At 43.5% G+C, this 23,229-nt stretch overlaps 1 protein-coding gene across 2 annotated transcripts in view; it reads right to left on the minus strand.

Moving 5' to 3' along the window:
• Positions 1 to 11,211: 11,211 nt before the first annotated feature.
• GTF2I (general transcription factor IIi) overlaps positions 11,212 to 23,229 on the minus strand; it is a 106,915-nt gene continuing 94,897 nt past the window's right edge. For both annotated transcript variants that reach the window (XM_075904293.1, XM_075904292.1), the window contains 8 exons: positions 20,685 to 20,795; positions 19,457 to 19,540; positions 18,419 to 18,602; positions 16,705 to 16,733; positions 15,127 to 15,204; positions 13,912 to 13,950; positions 13,302 to 13,377; positions 11,212 to 11,778 (listed from right to left, as the gene is read on the minus strand). In XM_075904293.1, the coding sequence (XP_075760408.1) occupies positions 13,319 to 13,377; positions 13,912 to 13,950; positions 15,127 to 15,204; positions 16,705 to 16,733; positions 18,419 to 18,602; positions 19,457 to 19,540; positions 20,685 to 20,795 (584 nt within the window). In that variant the 3' untranslated portion in view covers positions 11,212 to 11,778; positions 13,302 to 13,318. The remainder of the gene's footprint in view (positions 11,779 to 13,301; positions 13,378 to 13,911; positions 13,951 to 15,126; positions 15,205 to 16,704; positions 16,734 to 18,418; positions 18,603 to 19,456; positions 19,541 to 20,684; positions 20,796 to 23,229) is intronic.

Here is a 23,229-nt window from a genome sequence, read left to right on the forward strand (position 1 = left end):
TAAAAGTCTACACGAGTCCCCAAGATTTCAGGGATACTTTCCAGGTCTGTGGTGGCATGGGCACTAGAGAGGAAGAGGGCGCAGTGAGCTACATTGAGTAACAGCAAGCTATGCCGCTAAGGATCCGGCTTAGTCCAGAGGCAACAGTGTCAAGTTTAGGGAGCTAGAGAAACACGACCGGGTCAGTCAGGGGGAACCTATGTGTAAAGTCTGTCCTTACAAGGAAAAGCTGGGCAAAATATAAAGGGGCAGAAGGGGATTATGGGAAATTGGCTGATTTATATGCCCCAGAACATGTCTTTAATTCATCCTGACAGAGTGCGGGTAACTGCTTGGGCTGCCAATTTGTATTGGGGATTGAAAGAAATCCCCAACAGTAAAGAGATAGGCCCAGATTTGTGGGAGGACGAAGGGAAGGGAAGTGAGGCTAAATATACCTCAAGCGGCTACCCTCCAAGTAACCCACTTGCAACCCCCCGTTCCAGGCCTGAGGCCTTGCGTTGAGCACGACTCCAATGCGCACGTGAGGAGCCTGCCTCCACCTTTCGTCCCATCCTGCCCAGGTTAACACAGCGACGGTGAACTGAGGTCACAGAGGTGCCTATGGGGGTGAGGGAGGGTTGGTAACAGCGTGGAAAGTAACTTCAGATTTCTGACAGGAACGGTCCTATTGCAAGCCGGGTCCCTGCCAGCTCCTTAAATCGCTCCCTCTTGCCGGAGCTGCGCCCCACGGCGCCCCTGCTTCCTCTCACCTCTGGTTAGTAAGCTTTATAAGGTCTGGACCGATGGAGGTGTTCATCGAAGACACCAAGGCCCTGGTTAAAAGGGAGATGCTCGGCGAGTCCGACAGGCGCCTGGGGAAAACAGCAGACTTCTCTTTCCGGGTGCGTCTACACTGCAGAGCTATTTCGGGATACTAGAAGTATCCCAAAATAGCTATTCTGCATCTATTGAAGCAGCCCCTTATTTCAAAATAGATTTCGAAATCACGGGCGGCGTATTCCGACATCCTGGTAACCCTCCTTCCTGCGCAGACCGTGCCAAATGATGAAATAAGCGATTTCGAACGCCCTTATTTCGAGCTAAGGGGGCTGTGGGGCTGCTCCCAGTGGGAACATGGAAAGTCACAGCCCCCTGAGCCTCTATAGAGTTGGAGGGGGAGGGGGTGACATGGTATCTAACCATGAGAGTTTGGGATGGCTCCCCGCAGGCTCTTTGGCAGGAAATAGCGTCAGATCTGTGCTACGGGGAAGCGTGCAGCACAGAAGCCCTTTGTCTGGCCCGTGGGGGGGGAGGGGGGCAGGGAAAGCCCCATTTCTGGGCAGGGACTTGTCCACAGGGAGGAGCGCCAGCTTCCCCTGTGAAGCAGCCCTGCAAAGCGGCGTTGTTAAGAGTCAGGCTCAGACACTAGGGAGCGGGGCTACTGGACTTTGGAAACCCCGGTGGCCACAATGATACTCACAGCACATGCCGAGGGCCGTAACTTAAGTGTGGTTGCATGTCCATGCAAATATATGCAAATAGCTTCTTTCACACTGACGGGCATGAATACAAAGCACTTCCCACGATGCCCCGGCACCTCCTCCCTGGGGCCTAGAAACGCTGATAGCCTGTACCCGTGCGTTCCTGCCAGCCTGTCCACGTGCGTCTTTCATGCTCACCCCACCTGGGAGACGCCTTGTCGTTGTGGAGCGTTCCCAGTGGAGGCCACGTTCAAAGGATCCCACCCGCAGGCAGGGTGTTGAGACCCACATAAACCCAAACTTCTCCGCAGGCTGCAAACAAATGGGCCTTCATATATACGTCACCCTTACTGTACGGCATACACACGTCCCAACGACCAATCCTCTTGCTCCCCTGGTTCCTGCTAGCAGCTGCTCCGTCTGAGGTCCTGCAATCCCTTCCGCCCACCAGGAGCACTGTGCATGCCTCTCCAGCTCCAGCGCAGCAGCAGACTCCGGTCTCCTCCATAGCCCCTCTTATACAAACCTGCCACCCTCTGATTGGCTAGTCCCTAGCCCTGCAGCCTCTCTAGGCCACTGGGAAGACTTGGCTCCTCTACTCCTTTCTGGGAGGGAGTGTGGTAGGGCCCTGATGCTACCAGCAGGGGACTTCTGTGCCCGGTCCACCCAGCAGAAAAGAGGAGCTATGGAAGTGCCACGAAGCCAAAAAGGGTGTTTTCTGGCAAATCTGGTCTCACCTCAGAGACCATCCCACTAACAGGGAGGAGACATCCCAGTAATGACAGGTTGAACCTTTCTAGTCCGGCACCCTTGGGACCTGACCGGTGCCAAACCAGAGAATTGGTTGAACCACAAGAAGTCGATATTGTCTGGCAGCACTACCAACACTTCCACTGCTTGCTGGGCGGTTAGAAGACATTTGGGGTAAATCGGAGCAAAATAACAGCACAGAACCCTGAGAGCCAGGACGGGTCGCTGTCAACAAATTGTATGGGACCGCAGGAAACTTGGCCACACCCATGGTAAGTGGACATCCGGTGAACTAGACTACGTGTTTTTTTCCAAAAAACTTCACCCGTGTCTAGACTGCCGCCGCGGTCTTCCGAAAGTAAATCGAAAGAACGCGGTAGTTTTTTCGACAGCGGTCAGCCTCATTTTATGAGGGAGAATGCCTTTTTTCGAAAGAGCTCTCAAAAAAGAATCTGTTGCACATCCCACACCACCCGACCCGATTACTGCTGATGCGGATTTCTTTATAATGTAATGTGTACTACGCAACTAAGGAGTAAGAGTGAGCAATGCTTGGCAGAGGCACTGGTGGGGGTGGAGGAAAAGGAAACGGAAGAGGGAGGAAACGTGGCAGGGAGTTTGGTCAATAGGCTGAGTCTGGCAAATTCATCTCTGGGTCTGCGTATGGATTCAACCTTCTCCCTTCCCCGCCCGCCAATTGCATGTGGGGAGAGAGACGAGGGATCCATCAGGGCAGAAATTCTGGGTTCCAATTTTCAACCTTTTCTCAGAGTGGGCTTCCGTTGCACAAACTCAGCGCCTCTCACCCGCGAACAGGGCTTTTGCCAAAGAGAGCCTCCAGATTGCCTGGGTGCGCGCGTTCAAAAAAGCAGATCAAAGAAGTGGCGGCTGTCTCCAGATGATCTCCTTCGAAAGAAGCGGGAGTCTAGACGTACCCTAAGTAAAATCATGCCGGACCACGGATGTTGCCGGATCAGAGTGCCGGATTAAAGAGAGTCCAGCTCTAGTGGAGTTTACAGGAATACAGACCGGGAGTCACCATGGTTCTGACAGACAGAGAAGTTCTGCTTCCAGAGATGCCCTTAAAGGGCTCAAGGAAACTGCACCCTGCATGTAAACTGCCTTCAACCCACCAACTGACCTTGTGGGGTAAGTGGTAAAGCCTCCAAGGTAAAGGATTTCAGAGCAGGCTGAAGCCCCAGATTCAGACACACAGGTGTAAACCAGGGGTCTTGCCAGTCACGTCATGCTGGATTAGGTCTGGAGTTTAGAGTCTGGCCCATCTTGTCTAAGGGTTAATGTGCAGGACAATAAATTGCAGGGATGGGCACGGTGCAGACTCCGAGTGCAATCTATGTAGGACCAGAAGGGAGGGTTACTCAGTACAACCAGTCATTGCCAGTTAGTAACCCGTCAGCCCGTGGGGAGCCACCCTCGGATCTGTTTCAAAGCCACCACTCACTGAGCTGGCCCCTTCTCAGAGCACATCCCACACCACCCGACCCCATTACTGCTGATGCGGATTTCTTTCTAACGAAACATGAACTACGCAACTAAGGAGTAAGGGTGAGCAATGCTTGGCAGAGGCAGAGGCAGGGGCGGAGGAAAAGGAAATGGAAGAGGGAGGGAACGTGGCAGGGAGTTTGGTCAATAGGCTCAGTCTGGCAAATTCATCTCTGGGTCTGCGTATGGATTCAACCTTCTCCCTCCTCCCCCCCTGCAAACTGCATGTGGGGAGACGGAGGATCCATTGGGGCAGAAATTCTGGGTTCCAATCTTCAACCTTTTCTCAGGGTGGGCTTCCATTGCACAAACTCAGCATCTCTCACCCCCCCAAGGATGCTCATAGAGGGCACGCTGGGATGTTCAAGCTCTGGTAGTGTAAAGGAGGTGAGGTTACTCTGAACAAAAGCAGGGGGGTGCAGGCTTTAGCTCGGACTAGATGCCAGTGGGCTTCGGACCGGGCTAACTCTCTCTTCCCTCAGCCCAATCCAGCACTGCAAAACAACCTTGAGAAGAGCTCCAATCTCCTCTCATGGGGCAGGCACGGACTCACATGAGACACCCTGCCCTGAACACGCAGCCTTCACATGCCCAAAGCCACAGGCCAGGCCGTCTTCGGGCTGCTGTGGAGAATTCCCCTTTCCTTTCTGGTCTTGCTGCAAGCATGGGGCTGTCACGGCAGCGAGACTGCATTAACAGTTGACCATAACCAGTGTTTCTCAACCAGTGTACAGGTACCCTTAGGGGTGCTCGAGAGAAGTCTGGGGGGTACGTCAACACAACTGACATTTGGAGAAATTAAGTTTCACAGCACTTTATTATTGTTGTACTTTTTACACCCCCACATTTCTTTGCCTGCCCAGCTACAATCAAGTTGTTTAAACAAATGGGTTGCAACGGTAGAAAAAAATGTCGTGTGTCTGAAAACTGTAGGTAGTGGGGGTACTGCCAATTTTTTTTAAAGGGGTACTTTTTTAAAAAAAGTTGAGAATCATTGGCCTAAACAACCGCATCGACGTCACGGGGCGCTGCAGCAGCTCTGCACGTTGGCCACGGCGGATCTTTCTTCACCGTCCATGGAAGTGTCATCCGTGTGGCACCGGCGTTTGTGTCAATGGCTCCCTGTCACCTCATTTAAACATGTCGCTCGGGCCCTTGACAGTAGATTCTCAGGGGTTTTTTTTATGGACTCCAGCATGAGAGTAAGTTAATGGGGGTGGGGAGTGTTTGTTCCACCAGGAACAACTCTATCTGACCTACACAGCGGTGCTTTCGCCAGGCCCGTTTTAAGCGCCCCACCAAACGAGTCAGGCTACGAGATCCCGGCTTTAGCTGGACGCCGGAGGCGATATTCAGGTTAATGACAAATTTTATGGGGGACAGTCCTGCCCAGGCCTTTCCTCCCGCACCAGCTCAAAGAGCCTGACCCGTTGAGGGCGTGTCCATCAGCTCGCCAGCGGGAGATGCCCCTACACCCGTCGGCCATGGATCAAGCCAGCCTTCCCCCATCTTCATTCCCGTCCCGCCACCCACCAGATACAGCTGGAGCTGGCTGCCCCTTTAACACACTATCAGTGGCCGTGGCCATCTCTGCTAGGAAAACCTTCAGACAGCACCCAGACCAGCAGATTTCAGAGCCCCCCCCCCTCCCGCCGCAATGCCAGACGTGGCTCCCAGGCCAGTTCTTTGCAGCCTGCACGGTTTTCCAGGCTGCCCACCTGCTTCTTCTCCTTGCTGCTGGCAGATCAGGCACAGGGATCTCTCCTCCAAGTCCACTCTGCCGCTCCCACACCAGGACAAATAACCTCAGCCAAGGTATTCTGTCTAGTTGGGGGGAGAGGGAAAGATGATGCTTACCCAGCCCCCATTATCGCAGTCCCCAAAGGCCTCACAACCTTACATGCATTTATCCTCACACTGTTTCCTGAGGCAGGGCAGTGCTGCTGTCTTCATTTTAGAGCTGGAGAACTGAGGCCCAGAGAAACTAAGGGGCATGCCCGAGGTTACATGGGGCGTCTGTGGCACAGCAGGGAACAGCAAATTAGATTTCCCAAGTCCCAAACTAGCCCCCTAACTGTCCTTCCTCTCTGGTCCAATTCCTGCCACCTGAGGTCCAGGCAACTGGAGTAGGGCCTGCACCCACTTTAGCAAGTCTCATGGTGTCGGTTGGGTTGCAGTATGGGGGCTACGTTTCTCTCTGCGGGATTACCCCATGTTTCCCGCCTTCTACACCTCTTTTGTGGCACAAGGCCTTTGGGGGCCAGGGCCAGGCTTGCTGGGTGATTTGTACAGCACTGAGCACCAGAAATGAAAAAAATAAAAGCCGGGTATTCACAGCCTTAGCACCTGGGTTCAAAGCCAGCCAAAGCGGAGGAAGATTGCAACACAGGAGCGACTCGGTGCTCAGACATCCAGGAAGGTTAAGCAGCATGTTCCTTCCCCCACCACAAGCCTAGGCAGGAAGCAAGGAGCACGTAGACAATGACAGTTTACCCCTCCGGTTTTTATTTTGAGACGAAACAATGAGAGCATCTTCTCTAGCAGGGTTTCCTAGGAACTTGTGGCAGCAATAGCCCTTTATTTTTAATTCACTCCACCCATCTTCCTGCTGCGGGTGAGCTAATCGTGCCTGATCTGGCAGCAGCATCCGGAAAAACGCTCACGGGATGGGCCGGATCCAAATCTTGACACGTCGTAGCTGAAAGGTGACAAACGCCTGTGGCATTTTGGCTCCTTTGTTTTGGAGCTTTGTTCATCACTTGGTACCTGAAGCCTGTGGGGGGTTGCGGTACAGCATATGGGGCAAATTTCAGCTGGGGAGGGCAGTGTCACTCCCCTGCCACCCTGGCAACATCTGGCCCTATGCCCTTTGTAGGGCTCCAGTCCCTGAAGAGAAACAAGCGGTCCTCAGTAGCAGCATGCCCTGTAAGCTAAGGTCATCTCAACCCAGTAGACTCAGGTGATTAGCCAAGTGCCCGTATTTCTATTGGTGGTGCACATCACAAAATGTATTCTGCACATGGATGGAAAAATTAGCGGGAACCCTGCTCAGCAGCTCTGCTCTTCTACCTAAGGGAGGGCAGGAATCTACAGAAACTCCAGATGACCGGTCTCCTCCTTCACGGTGCCTCCTCCCTCTTCCCCCTGTATTATACTAGAGCCCGCTGTACTTCATGAGGGCCTTGAAGGGAGCTGGAGGAAAGGACTCAAGGACATGAAAGTAACCACTTCAGCCTATGACCACCTGTAATAGTATTCTCTGAACAACGGTCTCCCCAGACAGGACCCATTATGTCTCTTCAAATGAAGCTCCAAGACAAGCTGACCAACCCCAGCCCTGAGTGTGGGCAGCAGGGAAGAGCGTGGAAGAGCTGCAGTCTCTCTTTATACAGTGGCAGGGGCATGTGGCATGGGCTGCCGCCTTGTGCATTGCACACAATGCCTGGGTACTATTTTCCAGTTGAAAGGTCTGTAACAGTGCAAAGGGAGCCTGAGAGAAAGAGAACAGCAAGGAAGGAGGCCAGTGGAATAATGCATTGAACCCACAGCCTACCCAACACTCCTTGCGGTGCCGAATGGACGTAGGGGAGGAAGGGAATGCTAAAAGGAAGGCCTCGTAGCAGACACTCCTGGCCTGGTCAATGGAGGGGTAACACTTGGGTCTTGTCTGCACTACAGAAATGCACTCTGGTAGACATGCTCACTCCTGAATGCCAGTGCCCAGTGTAGACAGAGCACACCGTATGAAAGGGGGATGTGCGTGTGCGCGCATGGCCACTCCAACTCTCTTTTGGACGGGATTGTCCCCCATGCTCGTTAGCCCACAGGGCCCCAGGCTGGCTGTGGCCAGCAGCGGGGTCAGGGCCTCCTGCACTCACTGCAGGGAAGTAAAGCTACACAGCAGCCTGCTCTGCTCTGCCACCATCTCCAACCCAGACCATGCTAGAGCTGAGCCGCCCTGCTTCCTACTGCCACAACGAAACAGAGGAACTGGGCTGGCAGCGGAGCAGAAGCTACTTTGTCACTCCCCTTCCTCGCATTTCCCATCACCGTGGTGGTGGTGGTGGGGAACCTATCCTTACTGCCACGCTGGTATTTGGACCACATCCCTTGGGGGAGGGGGCCTGAGGAAAGGGGACAGAAGAGAGCACAGACCCTCCCCCTGCCAGCAGCCACCTGGGGCGAAATTATGGAACTGCTTGGGACACAGAAGGCCCCTGATGCAGAGGAAAACTTGCAACCATGAATCCTAACGCACTCTGAACACCACTAGGCGAACGCTAAAGGAATCATTAGGATCTTTAAGCCAAACTTGCAACTTGGGGGAGTTTAACTCATGATTTTTGAACATTGGGTGTTTGCAATACTGAGCCAAGGGACTGGAGCAGAAGTATGTACATATTGGCCTGCATTCAGAGAAGACAGGCAATTGCATTCTGGACCACTGGCTGGATGGCACCTTCATTATTTGGTTGCTGCAAACCCAGCTACCGGTGGACTGTTCTGCTGAGTGTCAAGGTTATTCCTACCGCAGGAGTATAACCTGATGTGGTAAACATGGGGGTACCTGTTTAAACATTGTTCCTGTTACTTTATGGTACTTATACACCATTTTACAACTATGAAATACTTTAAACAAATTCAACTTTCCCCACCCTTTTCACTGTATTTGATTTCTACCCTATTAAATAGCTGGCATTCACGTCAGACTTAAAAATAAGGCAAAATATTGGCAACCTAAAAGCATTTTTGTCCTGAAAACTACTTTCGTATAAAAATTACCTCAGTCTGCACCAAATTTAAAATTGAATTACAGAAAGTCACTGACTGGAAATGATGCAGTATCTTCCTTCCTGTTTCGCCATACTTTTAATATGATGCAAGAGATGAAAGTAGACTTGTGGCTCTAACAGAAGATAAGATGCTTCTATAATGAGACAAGGAACATACCCCCACTACTTCATTTGCTTCTCCAGAGCATGGTCAGTAGGCTGTTGTGAAGACTAGGACTTTTAAGAGGGTTCAAAAAAGAGCTAGACAGATTCATAGAGGTTAGCCAGGATGGGTAAGAATGGTGCACCTAGCCTGTCTGGAGATGGATGACAGGGGAGGGATCATGTGTGGGTTGCCCGTTGTGTCCCCTCCCTCTGGGGCATCCAGTATTGACCACTGTTAGCAGATAGGATACTGGGCTAGATGGACCTTTGGTCTGACCCAGTATGGCCATTCTTATGTTTCAGAGATAGGAACCAATATAAATTTGAGTAGAGCAAGTTTAAGAGAGGATTCAGGCTGGAAAAATAAGCATTAACTGACACCTAGTGGTTAAACATGACCTCATAAAATCCAGTAAGTGCAAATGTTTTGAAGGTTAATTTTCTCTCTAGAAATTTTAATCTCTAGCTTATCAGGACCAAGACTCTTGTTTAGGAGAAAAAGACTCCCCTTAGCAGGAGATGAATAGTTCTGTATATATAATGGAACTTTTCTAAGTATTTGGCATCAGACTGTTCAGTATTTCTCTACTATAAAAACGTTCAGGACGCTGGTAATAGTTATTGGCAATTTTTAGGAGCAGACAAGCATGATCTCCCTCACCTCAGACCCCAAAAAGTGATATACCTCTTTTGGAAACGATCATTTTCCACACATGCTACCACACTTGTCAGATGCTGACCTATTGATTTGTGCCTTCAATTAAATATCTGGAAAGTGAAAATTCATGCAATTGCTTGGTCAGTGTGATTTTTCCTTTATAAGTGACTCACACCTGAGACAACCAAAGTGATGCTGTTACTTCTAACAGAGCCAAAGCTGAAGACTGCATTGGTGTATAGACTTTCATATAGAACTGCCATGGGCTGTCTGTAAGGGTTCAGGCTAGGGATGTTAAATATTGGTTAATTGAGAGAAAAGCAGATCAGGGCTCATAGAGCAGTTTAGATTTTTGGCACACAGGAGACAGCTGAGGCATGAGGAAAGAAAGCACCACTTTTCTCCTTAGGGTCAGACTCAAAGTTGACTCAAAATTTGAGTGGTAATTAAACTAGCTCCCCATTCCAGCAACCCTTTAGCAACAGTTGCCACACAAATTGCCAATTTCTAGAATTTTAAAACAATTATGTAAAAGTACATTAATGGAACAGAATCAGGAAGGCAGCACCTCTATCAGTTTCAATTTGATTCCTATCTGGAAGGCCTTCTTTGCAACTACAAGATTTAGACACTTAGGCCTAGTCTACACTAACCCGTCATCTATGTACTTCAGCTATGCAAACAGAGTAGTTGAAGTTGATATAGTGTGACGTGGGGGGGGAAAGGTCAGCAGGGGTTCTCTCCCTTCAATACTGGCTACTCTTCTTGCCCTGGTCAAGTTCCGGAGTCGACGGGAGAGCACTTAAAGATCAATTTATCGTGTCTAAGCAAATGTGATAAATCGATGGCCAGTGGATCAATCACTGCAGTGTTGATCCCCAGGTGTAGTGGAAACAAGCCCTCAGAGTCATCTTTTCAAAGGGGCTCAACATGAACCTAACTCTGCTCTACTCAAGTCAATGATAGAACTCCCGTTCATTTCACTGGGACCAGTTGGACCTACACTGAGCACGTTTGAAAAATCTCACCATTTAAAAAACCCAAAAGCATAGATTCTATAGCTCTTTAAGCATGACCGCAGCACATCTTGCAGCTTTAGAATTGCAGAAACCATGTACATGTGAAAATACCTGAGCTGTGCCTTTAAAATATTTCCTCTGCTATATATTCCAAGTTCATATACCTTCATTATATGAAGAAAAATGAGATCCTACAAAAAGTTTCCTCGAAGATGTAATAAAAAGAGCCCTGTAAAGTTGGATTTGTGTCAGAAAGGCATGAATGGATTTTATTTAATCTTAATTTATAAATATGCTACAGCATATTTTACTTTTTGTTAATACTACAGCTACAACAATTTGCAGCAAAATACATCAATTTATACTGCATGGGTACTTGTGAAAACCATCAGAAATGTATTTATTTCTGCAACCTGGAAGTAAGATTTACCCATTTGTGCATAATGCAGTCATCTCAAAAAAGAAAATTTTACAATACTTGATATTTACTCCATAGACCTTAGCACATAGTCAGCACTTTACATCTCTTATGGTTTGTTAAATTTAAAAACTCTTACATTTGTCTTTTACAGGATGTGGGGAGCAATCAGAAAGAACTATAGGTAACTTAACTCTCAACATACTAGGTCTTACAGCAGCTTAGTTGCATAAGTGTCCACGACTGGTTTTAAATGAATTAAAGGGCATCATATGGAAGTCCTCGTATATAAAACTCTCACATAAGTCATTGGGAGTTTTGCTTGCATTAGGGCTACCAGACTGGATCCTTCTCTTACATAAATAACGTGATACCCTGATAAACATGCACTCTTTACTTTGAAATAATGGAACAAAATGTAAGCAGGGCTAAATTTAAGTTTGTTCCTAATCCAGACACTGAGTTGCTGATCATTTCATAGTCCATTTTATTAATGCATACTAACGGTCAGGTGAACGAGTTCATCTTTTATTTATGAAAAACATATGAATTGAGATAGATATCATAGGAAAAATTAGTTCAAATATACAGATACTATTGTCCAATCAGCCATTAAGGAGAAAGAACCAAAAATCATTATTTTTTCCCAAAACAGAAAATTAACTGAACTACTACTGTAGGTATTTTTCTTCATCGCAAAAGCTGAGATGTATCCAGGCACAGTACAATTCTACTTTATTGGGAAATGTAGACAGCTTCTAGATTCCTGTTGATTTTTTGAAAATCTGAATTAATCCCTGTCATTTTTTCAGCATTGCTGCCTCAAATTTAATCCTTATAATATATAATCAGCCTTTCCAAATCTACAGTCACTCTTTGCTTTAAGTCAATTCACAGAACTGCTGAAAAAGTAGACATTTCTATCTAAAAGTACAAAAAGGGTTTGTATAGAAGGTACTTCTCTTATACAATTATATTACACAGTTCAGGACAGTCCCAGCAAGCTCTTCTCCGGACTGCATGCTTCTGACTAGATAGGAAAAAAGTACAAAGGTGAAGTTAGTTTCATTGCAGATATGTATCCTATTACACACACACTAGTACTTGACAAATTGTTGCACAGCTCTTCAGGTCCTCCATTTAGGCTGTAATTCAAGGAAATACTTAAGCCCATTCTTATTCAGGAAAGCTAGTGCTTAAGTATATGCTTGAATGGCCTCTTAAATCAGGGCATTAACCATGTATTCCACTTGATGTAAATCCTCTCTTGAATACATTAGGGGAGTGGAATTGCAAAGCAGCAGGAGACACAAAACCAGAGACCAAATCCTGCAGCCCTTAACACAGACAACTCCCACAAGCTTCAATGGGAATTTAAACCAAAGGAAGTCTTCAAAATTACATTAACAGTCATTACAACAACAGGATTTTATACAACTATTAAGTTAAGTCCATCTCCCTAAAAATAAAGTATTCCAAAATTTTCTTATGCTTTGTCCAGTCTAACTTAACTATTACAAAAAGTAGAATTTCTACCATTGAAATACTACTGACAGACTAACAGATCTATGTGGAAAGTTTTTATTGATATTCAACCTCAAATTATAAACTTTGTAATGCATATAGTTGATAGCATTTTCTTACTTTTTAAAAGGGTGATCATAGCACAAATGTACTAGACAAATACAACCCATCCTTATGTGAGTGAAGTTGACAGGTTACAAAAGTATCCAAGTTCAAAACTAAAAAAAATTATTCCACAGCTTTTTAATAAATTCAAACTTAGAAAAACTGGTGCAGATGCAGTAAGTCTTAATATTTAACATTCCTTTCTGTATGGTTTATAAACAAATAAACCCTTAAGAGTAAATTATAATTTGGTATATTTTTATTTGTTGGCACAACACCACAACTAGTACAGTCTCAACTGTCACCAGAATCCTGTTGTAAGAACAAGAAATGGAAAAACTAGTTCAAATAAAGTAAGATTTACTCTGAATCTTTGTCCCAAAACTTGAAATGAGATTTTTCTGAGATTAAAAGAAAGTGAAAGATAAAACTTTTAAAATGAATAGCAATCACTTTTTAAAATCATAGCTAATTAGTCTATTGTGTTTCTCAAATTCAGGCAATGTTAAAATGAAGAAATACCATGCTTAATTACAATTGTCAGCTATATCGGCTATACCAACAATAATATCCTTTGCATCCAATCATGTCAAAACTCATTAAAACATTAATGAAATTAAACCTCACGTCTTCTTATGTATGTAATCTTAATCCATATGTATTTATAAGCAGTACTATAGGACTCACCAATTTAGTATCTGAATGCCTTAAAAACTTAAAGTGCACAGTACCTGGGTAAGCCAAAGACAGAAAGTGATTCGCATAAAATCATAGGCCAAGGCAAAGTCAGAGCTAGTAAGAAAGCTCTAATCTCCTGATGTCCAGCTTTGTGCCTTAGCCGTAAATTATACATTCTCTACAAATCAGTGTAAAAATAATATCCACTAACAACTATTAATTTTGACAGATACCAAATTATTTTACCCTAATATTGATAAGGTCTACCACGTTGGGTCCGGCTCCTGTTTTATTTCAGAACTTTCTTCTGTTTCTGCTACATCTGTTGGAAAAGAAACAAGAATCTTTTCGACCAACTTTTCATTAATATCAATGACAACACTGCACTGGAAAAGTCAATAACTGCAGAAGAATATTAAGAAAATATCCTTATATTTTTAAAAACATAATTCTTGAAAATGATTAAATAGCAAAACAGCACTCAAAATGGTGCCCTTCTATGGAAATAATTTCTTTTCTCTGGTGATTGTTACCATTCTGTGAATTGTGGGAACAAATGAATAAAGACAGACATTTAGAATATGAGCACAGCTACACAAAGTCATGACTTACTAAACAACTCATTAACTTCATTATTAAGCAAAATCTGAGTAACCAATTTTTACAGCAGAGTAATTTTCAGGTAGAGCTGTATGATTATCATGCAAACCAACACTTCATGCAGAACCAGGAGACAAAATAGAATGACATGTTTTGATTAAACACCTCTTCATCTTCTTAATTTTATTAGAAGTGATACAACCTTCTTTAAAATCACCAAAAATACATATTGTTTGTAATAAACGACAGCACTCACCTTCTACAGATACTTCTATTTGGCTTGGTTCAGCGGGCTCTTAAATGAAAAAAATAGATAATAAAATTAACACAAACATAGTTTAAACAATGTGCACAAGATAAATATTGTAGCAAGTCTTGAGAAAGCTAGCGATTATTCTCTCCTGTGATCACTTTCAAATACTGTATCCAACTGTGACCTGCTGAAGATAATTAAAAAATAAATTTAAATTAGCCATCACCACAGAGTATGGTGAGATTCACTGCTTTATACATATGCAAGAGTCTTAATGGACTGAAAATACTCATCAGGCAATGATGTACCTAAAGGTGTATGAATGGAGAAAAAAAGCAAACTAAATATACACTTTAACATCAACACAATAACAGCTTCAGAATCTTGTGTGTGGGAAATAGGACATGGATGACCTCTATAAAGTCGCTTCTAAGAAGGATGTTCTATTAGCAAGTATGTAAGCAGAGTATTGATTTAAATCAGCAAGTGGAAAACCTCTATTTAAATAATTTATTTTAATCAACTTTTCCATTTGTACATCAGTTATTTTCTAAAGAAAGGTACTTTGTGACTAGTTGACACAACCTTTAAAACATGTGGATTTACTGCTAAATAGAACCTTTACACTAGATTCAGTACATCTTTTTGCTACCTAAGGGGGTACATTATAACTGTATATCTTTATTTAGACATATAAACAGCTTTCTAGAGGCACAAGCAGTTATTGTGCTGTTGAAGATATGAACAGGGATTATAGGGGCAAGGTAAAAAGGACAAGAAACGATCTCAATGTCTTCATCCTAATGAAGTGCCCCTACATTTGCTCCTTGAAAGTGATAGGCCAACTGGTTTGGTTAAACTAAGATCTGGCCAAGGAATGCTCAGTTTTTTGAGAGAAAGATGGAAAGACGGAGGAATGAACAAAAGAACCGCCTTTATATGCTAATTCTAATTCTTCCTCCTTTAAAAAATACCCCAAGACCAAACTAATTAAAAAAACAAAATTAAAAAGGGAGCAATGTTTCTTCCTACTCCAATTTTAAAATTCTTCACCACCGGAGTGCGCACACTTTCAAAATATCATCTGGAATATCAACAGCATCAGCCTTTGCACGCCTACGATACAGACTAAATTGGACAACAATTTCAATCATTAGCAAGCCCCTTAATCTGACTCTTATTGCCCTCCAAAAAGCAATTCATTACTCCTCTATTCACCTTTTACTACTGGCGCCGGTGCCGCAGCTGGTGTTGGTGCCGCAGCTGGTGTTTCTGATTCAGTTTTCTCCATTAACTCTGAGAGAATAAATACAGTCAATTGTTTAGGTTTAAAAAGAAAAGGCTTCTCCAACATTCCAATGGCATTTACATTCTACTGTATGTTCAACCCTACGAACCTGTTGCATAAACAAGTTATATTCACAGTTACTGAATTATATATCCCCTTGTGCTCAATACAAGTGTTTGCCACGTCTCTTCCCTCAGAAGCTCAAGATTCATTATAATCCCCTCCACTAACATCTCCCTTGATGATGTTAAATAAGACTGGTTTTCCAAGGGCAGTATACAATAAATGGTAAGATCACTAACTGTACTGAAGCAATAGGCAATTCTCACTGTACCTAGATACCTCAGATTGCCAGGATCATTGAGGATCTGATGGTAGACATTTGTGGGGGGTTAGAAACAGGACTTGATCCTATTCTCAATCTCCTTCCAATGATGGAAGAAATCAGGTGTCTGTACTGGTATTGGTGGAAGAAAATCAGGAATTTATACTGATAGAAATGTAGCCGTGTTAGTCTGGGGTAGCTGAAGCAAAATGCAGGACAATGTAGCACTTTAAAGACTAACAAGATGGTTTATTAGATGATGAGCTTTTGTGGGCCAGACCCACTTCCTCAGATCAAATAGTGGAAGAAAATAGTCACAACCATATATACCAAAGGATACAATTAAAACAAATGAACACATATGAAAAGGACAAATCACATTTCAGAACAGGAGGAGGATGCGGGGGGGGGGGGGGGGGAAGGAAGGTAAGTGTCTGAATTGATGATATTAGAGGTGGGGAGAGTGGGATGTTTGTGAGCTAATGGTATTAGAATCTTGAAAGGGAATCCTCTGAACTGTCATTCATGTTAAAATTCGACACTCTCCGAGAAGGAATGAACAAACACTCAAACTATCTTACCCATTACCAAGATAGCTTCCCCAATTATCACCTCTAATACCATTAGCTCAAAGGTACTTTTTTTGAAATGAGGCTTAAAACCAAGGTCATGACTATTTAAGAGAACAGAAAATACCTAGGCATTTTTCTGCAATATTTCAGTGGCCTGGCCAAAGTCCTAATTGGGTAATTACACTGTCTCCCTAAATTCTCAGCTGAATACATAATTTTTCACTACAGTGCCTTTGCACTGCTACTGACACACTTCTACATGTCAACTGCTATTGGAACGTAACCACTCCTGATGTGAAGAGAATACTGTAGGAGTCTATAACTGACTTCACTGTGGTTCTGTTATGCTCTGGGATCCTGCAGAATGAACTGTGTAAGTTTGAAGCTGGCACTTAACTCATGTGGTTTTGTAAGTCAGTCACACTGCCCTCCTATAAATAAACCAAGCATGTTTAGATTTCCTGACTAAGTACTAACAAAATAATTTATCCACATTTTGCAGTTAATGCTCTGGAACTTCTGCCACCCTGGAATAATGCTGCAATAATCTAGCATGCCCTGTGGAGTGCTACGTAAGCAGCATTCAAAATGACAAAAAATGGAATACTTACGGTTGTTAATCACAAGTCCTGGAAATGGGCTGTTAAAAAAGAGCATAATATTTAATGTTTCTAAAGATCACTCTTATGTACAATCTTTCCCTCTTATGGAGGGCCTCACCTGAGGGCTCATAATGGAACACAAATTAAAGGGAGGGACTGGAATATTTTGGCACAGTTGCGCCCACAGGGGAGTGGTTTATGAAGCAGTCTCCATCTCTAGAAGGTACAAGTCCTTCTTTCAGTCAGTTGCCAGGACAATCTAATCTTCAAATGGGCCCTAATGCTGCAGGTTCTTATATTGATCAAGACTCTTGAGCTCAGAATCAATCTCAATTAAGGGCTGCAAAATCTAGACCTCACTAAACTGACTTTTTAGAAACTAATTTCTAACTAGCAGAACTGCTGGATTTGATCCCTTGTAATAGAATCTAAGTGTTTATATTTTCACTTTCTTGATTCATCATCTAGAACAGGTGGGAAATGTATGGCTTCTGAGCCAGATCTGGCCCCCAGCTGCATTTGATCTGGCCTGCGGAAAGTCTCTGCACTGCAAACCCCGAGTCTTGACACCTCCCTTTGGGACTGAAGGTGTTGTGTTCTGAGTTGTGTGTGACTGAGGGGTGGGATTGTTGGGGTTTGGTTTTTTTGCTTGTGTGTAGGCCCCAGACTGATTTTTCTGTGGCTCAATGGCTTCTGACTGAAAAAGGTTTCACGCTCCTGATGTATAAATTCCAAAATCTAATTTATTTAACTGTATAAGCAAATGCATTTAATTCTTGATTAAATTAACTTCCAGGGTAATTATCATATTTTATCAAAAATAGTACCTGAACTAGATTTTAAGAGGAACAGTCTCAAGAACATTAGGCAAAACAGAAAATAAAAATCTTAAACTTCAGGTTGTTGTGTACAACTTTTAAAACATAGCCATGCTGATCTGGAAATTTAAATGATTACATACATACAATTTACCATTACGAGCAGGGGTGAAAGAAACATACATTTCTTACAGGTACCGTCCTATCAACACCCCTCCCCCTCAAAGAGGTGCCAAGTTTCCCTCTAAGCTGTGTGGCAACACAGTCTCGCAGCTGCTTAATGAGCTCTGCCTAGCCAGGGGCTCCTGACTCATGCACGAAGCTCCCTGGCTGGGGGCAGAGGGAGCAGAGGCACGTCTCCCTCAGCGACAGAAGCAGACCCCTGCTGAGGACAGAGCAGCGAGTCTCTCCCAGCCGGCCTCTCCCAGCAAAGCTCCATGTGCGAGTCCTGAGCTCTGGGCTGGGTGGGGCTCAAGAAGCAGCTGGGGTACCAAGCAGCTTAGAGAGAGCACGGTCAGGGCAGGGGTGTATGAAGTGTTCCAGGAAGAGGATGGAGGTTTGTGTGGGGGCTCAGGGCAGGAGGGGTTGATGGGGGGGAGGAGTAGTAGTGCAGGAGTCAAAACAAGGGTCTGGGACCGAAGAGGGAGCTGTCAGTACCAGGGAGTGGGGAGCGGAGCCGCGTGAGAATTTTCATGTTAATGATGTGCACCCTCAATTACTTGAATTTAAAATAACTACAACTGATTGTTAGTCAATATAGTTAACACCGCCCCACATTTATTATATTGAAGATTCCTTCCATTTTTGGACATTGATTTTTCCAAACGTATTGGCTATTCCCATGACAGCTGAATCAACATTGGTTATATAATGTAACTAATGTCAGTAAAATGAGAGTCACATACCGAATGACAGTAAATTTGATAAACTCTGCTGATTCCAAAATCCTCCTCATGGAGCTGATTTCTAGATAACTGGGAGCTTTAAATGCCACTCCAGGAGGCATTCCATCCACCACCACGCACCCAGGATTTATGGTGATTTTTCTGTATGGGACTTTCACAGGGAAACCCATACCAATTGCTTCACCTAAATAAAAGACGTTGTGAGTTGAACTGTGACCCACATATGCAAATCTCCGTTTACAAATTAAGTGAAATAAGAACAAAGTGATGTGAAAACAAGCATTTAAAATAATCTCAAGTGCTATAACCTTTAAGTGCACTTGCCATTTAAAACATTATATTGGGTAGCTTCCAAATGATCAGTGCACCAGGCTACAATCATGAAGGTTATGGCTCACGAGAGTCACCAGTGTCCAAGTATTACAGCTCTATATAGAAAGGACTAAAAATTAGGTTTTATTAAAAAAACACGCACACAGGAAATGATACACATTTTCATGAAAGGAAAAAGATCCCCCTCATAATGACAGCAACGCAACCCAATGCTAGTGAATGATCAACAGAAAGAAACCAAGTAGGCAGATTTCATCGTTCAAGCTGAATGTAGCATAAAAAGTAGAGAAACATGCAACTGTGAAAGGGTAAATAAAACGCAAAAGATTTTTTTCAGCTTTAATATTTTAAAGTGTTAACTGATCAGGACTATGCAGCTTTAAGTAGATTCTGGGTTTACACATGAAGTATTTATTTTGCTCGTGTGTAGATACATACTCACTCTCCTCAATACTGCACATCATGTATAATCTATAATCACAGGGATTTCTATTTAAAAACAAAACAATTTAGCCCTCAAACTAGATTTCTGTAGAAGCTGATGCCTATAAATTAGATTAAAAAGTTACTTACTGGTTATATACACAGTACCAAAACGTCAATTGTAATGGATATTATACCCTATAAGTTATCCTTATTTAAAACCAAATTAAAAGACAGTGGTTACTTTCAAAGCTATTTCAACTCAGAAATAAAAGCAGTTACCAAACTTCCGGCTGAAGAGGTCATTTACTTGTTCTCTCAGCTGTCGAGCCTTTTCTACTTTGGATAATCTTTCATTTTCATCATCTGAAAGAAATTATTAGTGTCAGGGTTTAACACAGGAGTGCTTTTTTAGGCTGGGGGCCACTGACCCACAGAAAAATCAGTTAGGGGCCAGCAGCTGCAGGGAGGTGGCAGAGGGACCTCAGTACTAGTGTGGGCTCCCTGATACTGGGGGAGGCCCTAAGCCTCCGGGGCAAGATCCAGGTAACTCAAGGGCCAGGTAATCAGGCCCCCCCAGTGGAAGGTGGGATAAGGGACGACCAGAAAGTGAGGTGGTGGGGTGGGTTCTGGTGTGGCCTATGGGATAGGGTGTTGGCCGAGGGGGCGGAGGGGGCTCTAGTTCTCCCCTCCTCCCCCACCCAGGAGGGAGGCCTTAAGCTCCCCACACCTAGGTCAGCAGGTGATTTTCTTCTTAAACTAATGCAGTTCTGCAAAAGTATTTATTTAAAACAAGCACAGATGTTTGCTTTATTCAGCATTGACTAAAGTGAACAAAAAGAGGCCTTTTCACTTTTTTTAGCAGTAATGGAGGAGTTTTTAAATATGAAAACTATAAAAAGTTGCCATTTTAAGGATGTAAGTATGCCTGAAAATTATTTCAAAATATTTGCAGGACAATATTAGATTAAAAGGTAACATTTATTGACTCAAGCCACTATTTACAAACCTCAATTCATTTTTAGTAAATGTAGCAAAATTGTCAGACTTGGGACTGAAATCCTCTATTTAGCCACAGTGCAAGTTTTCCCACACTGCCTAACCCGTGTAATTTATCCTTGAGCTAAAGTGACCACTTCTACAGAAGAGAACTTCCATGATCATTTAACCCTAATTCTGTCTATTGAGACTGGCAACAGGGTTGCAAGTTAATGCTTAATTTAGCATATGATGGGGTAGAGGAAGAAAGCACATGGGACCTGAACGGAGATTTATTCTTTTTCACATTTCACTAAGTAATCCACAATCATAAAAGTTTAAAAAAATAATCAGCGTGACAACGGTGTAAGCAAAGGTCACTGAAAAGAAGCTATTCCTGGTTACTCTTTGAGCCAAAGGGCAAACCAGGATGGAGGGAGAGAACAGTAGTATATTAGGCAAAGAGCTCCTGTCATGAAGAGTGAGAGCTATAACCAGTAAGCAAGCAAAAAAAATCAGAGTGTTCAAATACCTGGTATAGTCACTTGAATGATGTTAAGATCTTCAACACCTGCAGCTGTGTTCACCACTGGTTTTGTTGTGGTGCTTGGTGTATTTGATGTATTGGATGAACTGGTTTTTCCTTAAACAGAAACAGACATTTAAATTAGGAGAAAAATGGCTGAAGATGAGCTGACATCATTCCAGTATATATATATTTATTTTAAAAAAACCAACACTGGGGGAGAAACACAGATTTGCTGTTAAAAAAAAAGTTTAAATGTCCAAGTTTTGTTTTCCAAAAGCACTTAGTCTAAATGCTTAAGTCCCTTGACTATCAATGACACTTAGACTTTAAAGTGCTTAATTCATTATTAAAAATGGGACTTCACATCTCAAAGTTTATCCTTCAACTATTTCTTACTAACTACTGAAGTCAAGAGGAGAAAGAGTTCATTTATGTTACAAGGTCCTAGTTTTTCTTTGCTGAGCAGATTTTCCAATGAGAATTTATTTAAAAAAAAATGCGTGGGTATTTTCATGTTTGGTCAAAGCAATAAACCAGAACACTCAACTTTTAGTAACACTAGTTAAGTCACTAGAACAAATGGTAGAATATTAAATTGTCACCCACATAGAATCCTAGAAAACCAGAACTGGAAAGGACCTCGAAAGGTCACCAAGACCCGTCCCCTGCCCTCACAGCAGGACCAAGCACCGTCTCTAGACCATCCCTGATGGATGTCTATCTAACCTGCTCTGAAATATTTCCAGAGATGGAGATTTCATAACCTCTCTAGGCAATTTATTCCAGTGGTTCACCATTCTGACAGGCAGGAAGTTTTTCCTAATGTCCAACCTAAACCTCCCTTGCTGCAGTTTAAGCCCATTGCTCCTTGTCCTATACTCAGAGGCCAAGGAGAACAATTTTCCTCTCTCCCCCTTGTAGCATTCTTTTCGGTACTTGAAAACCGCTATCATGTCCCCCCTCAGTCTTCTCTTTTCTAAACTAAACAAGCCCAATTCTTTCAGTCTTCCCTCATAGCTCATGTTCTCTAGACCTTTAATCATTCTTGTTTCTCTTCTCTGGACCTTCTCCAAATCTTTCTTGAAATGTGGTGCCCAGAAACTGGACACAATACTCCAACTGAGGCCTAATCAGTGCAGAGTAGAATGGAAGAATGACTTCTCATGTCTTGCTCACAACACACCTGTTAATGCATCCCAGAATCACGTTTGCTTTTTTTGCAACAGCGTCACACTTTGACTCATATTTAGCTCACGGTCCACTATGACCCCTAGATCCCTTTCTGCAGTACTCTTTCCTAGACAGTCGCTTCCCATTCTGTATGTGTGAAATGGATTGTTCCTTCCTAAGTGGAATTCTTTGCATTTGTCCTTATTAAACTTCATCCTATTTATCTCAGACCATTTCTCCAGTTAGTCCAGATCATTTTGAATTATGACCCCATCCTCCAAAGCAGATGAAACCTCTGCCAGCTTGGTATCATCTGCAAACTTTATAAGCATACTCTCTATGCCAATGTCTAAATTGTTGATGAAGATATTTATTGAACAGAACCAGTCCCAAAACAGACTGCTGCGGAACGCCGCTTGTTATGACCTTCCAACATGATTGTGAACCGCTGTTAACTAATCTCTGAGAATGGTTATCCAGCCAGTTATGCACCCACCTTTTAGTAGCCCCATCTAAGTTGTATTTTCCTAGTTTATTGATGAAAAGATCATGCGAGACCGTATCAAAAGTCTTATAGAAGTGTAGGTATACCACGTGCACTGCTTCTCCCTTATCCAGAAGACATGTTATCCTATCAAGGAAAGCTATCAGATTGGTTTGACATGATTTGTTCTTTACAAATCTATGCTGGCTGTTACCTATCACTTTATTTTCTTCCATATGTTTGCAGATGAATTCCTTAATTACTTGCTCCATTATCTTTCCTGGCATAGAAGTTAAACTGACTGGTTTGTAGTTTCTTGGGTTGTTCTTATTTCGCTTTTTATAGATGGGCACTATATTTGCCCTTTCCCAGTCTTCTGGAATCTCTGCTGTCTTTCATAATTTTTCAAAGATGATAGCTAAAGGTTCAGATACCTCCTCTATCAGCTCCTTGAGTATTCTAGGATGCATTTCATCAGGCCCTGGTGACTTGTACACATATAACTTTTCTAAGTAATTTTTAAACTTGTTCTTTTTTATTTTATCTTCTAAACCTATCCCATTTCCACTAGCATTCACTGTATTAGCCATTCCTTCATCATCAGACTTCTTGTTGAAGACCGAAACAAAGAAGTCATTATGCACCTCTGCCATTTCCAAGTTTCCTGTTATTGTTTCTCCCTCCTCACTGAGCAGTGGGCCTACCCTGTCCTTGGTCTTCCTCTTGCTTCTAATATATTTATAGAGTGTCTGCTTGTTACCCTTTATGTTTCTCGCTAGTTTGAGCTCATTTTGTGCCTTTGCCTTTCTAATCTTGCCCCTGCATATCTGTATTGTTTGCTTATATTCATACTTTGTAGTATGTCTTAGTTTCCACTTTTCATGTGACTCCTTT

This window comes from Pelodiscus sinensis, chromosome 21 (genome assembly GCF_049634645.1).
Source record: "Pelodiscus sinensis isolate JC-2024 chromosome 21, ASM4963464v1, whole genome shotgun sequence".
In the NCBI taxonomy this organism is placed as follows: Eukaryota; Metazoa; Chordata; order Testudines; family Trionychidae; genus Pelodiscus; species Pelodiscus sinensis.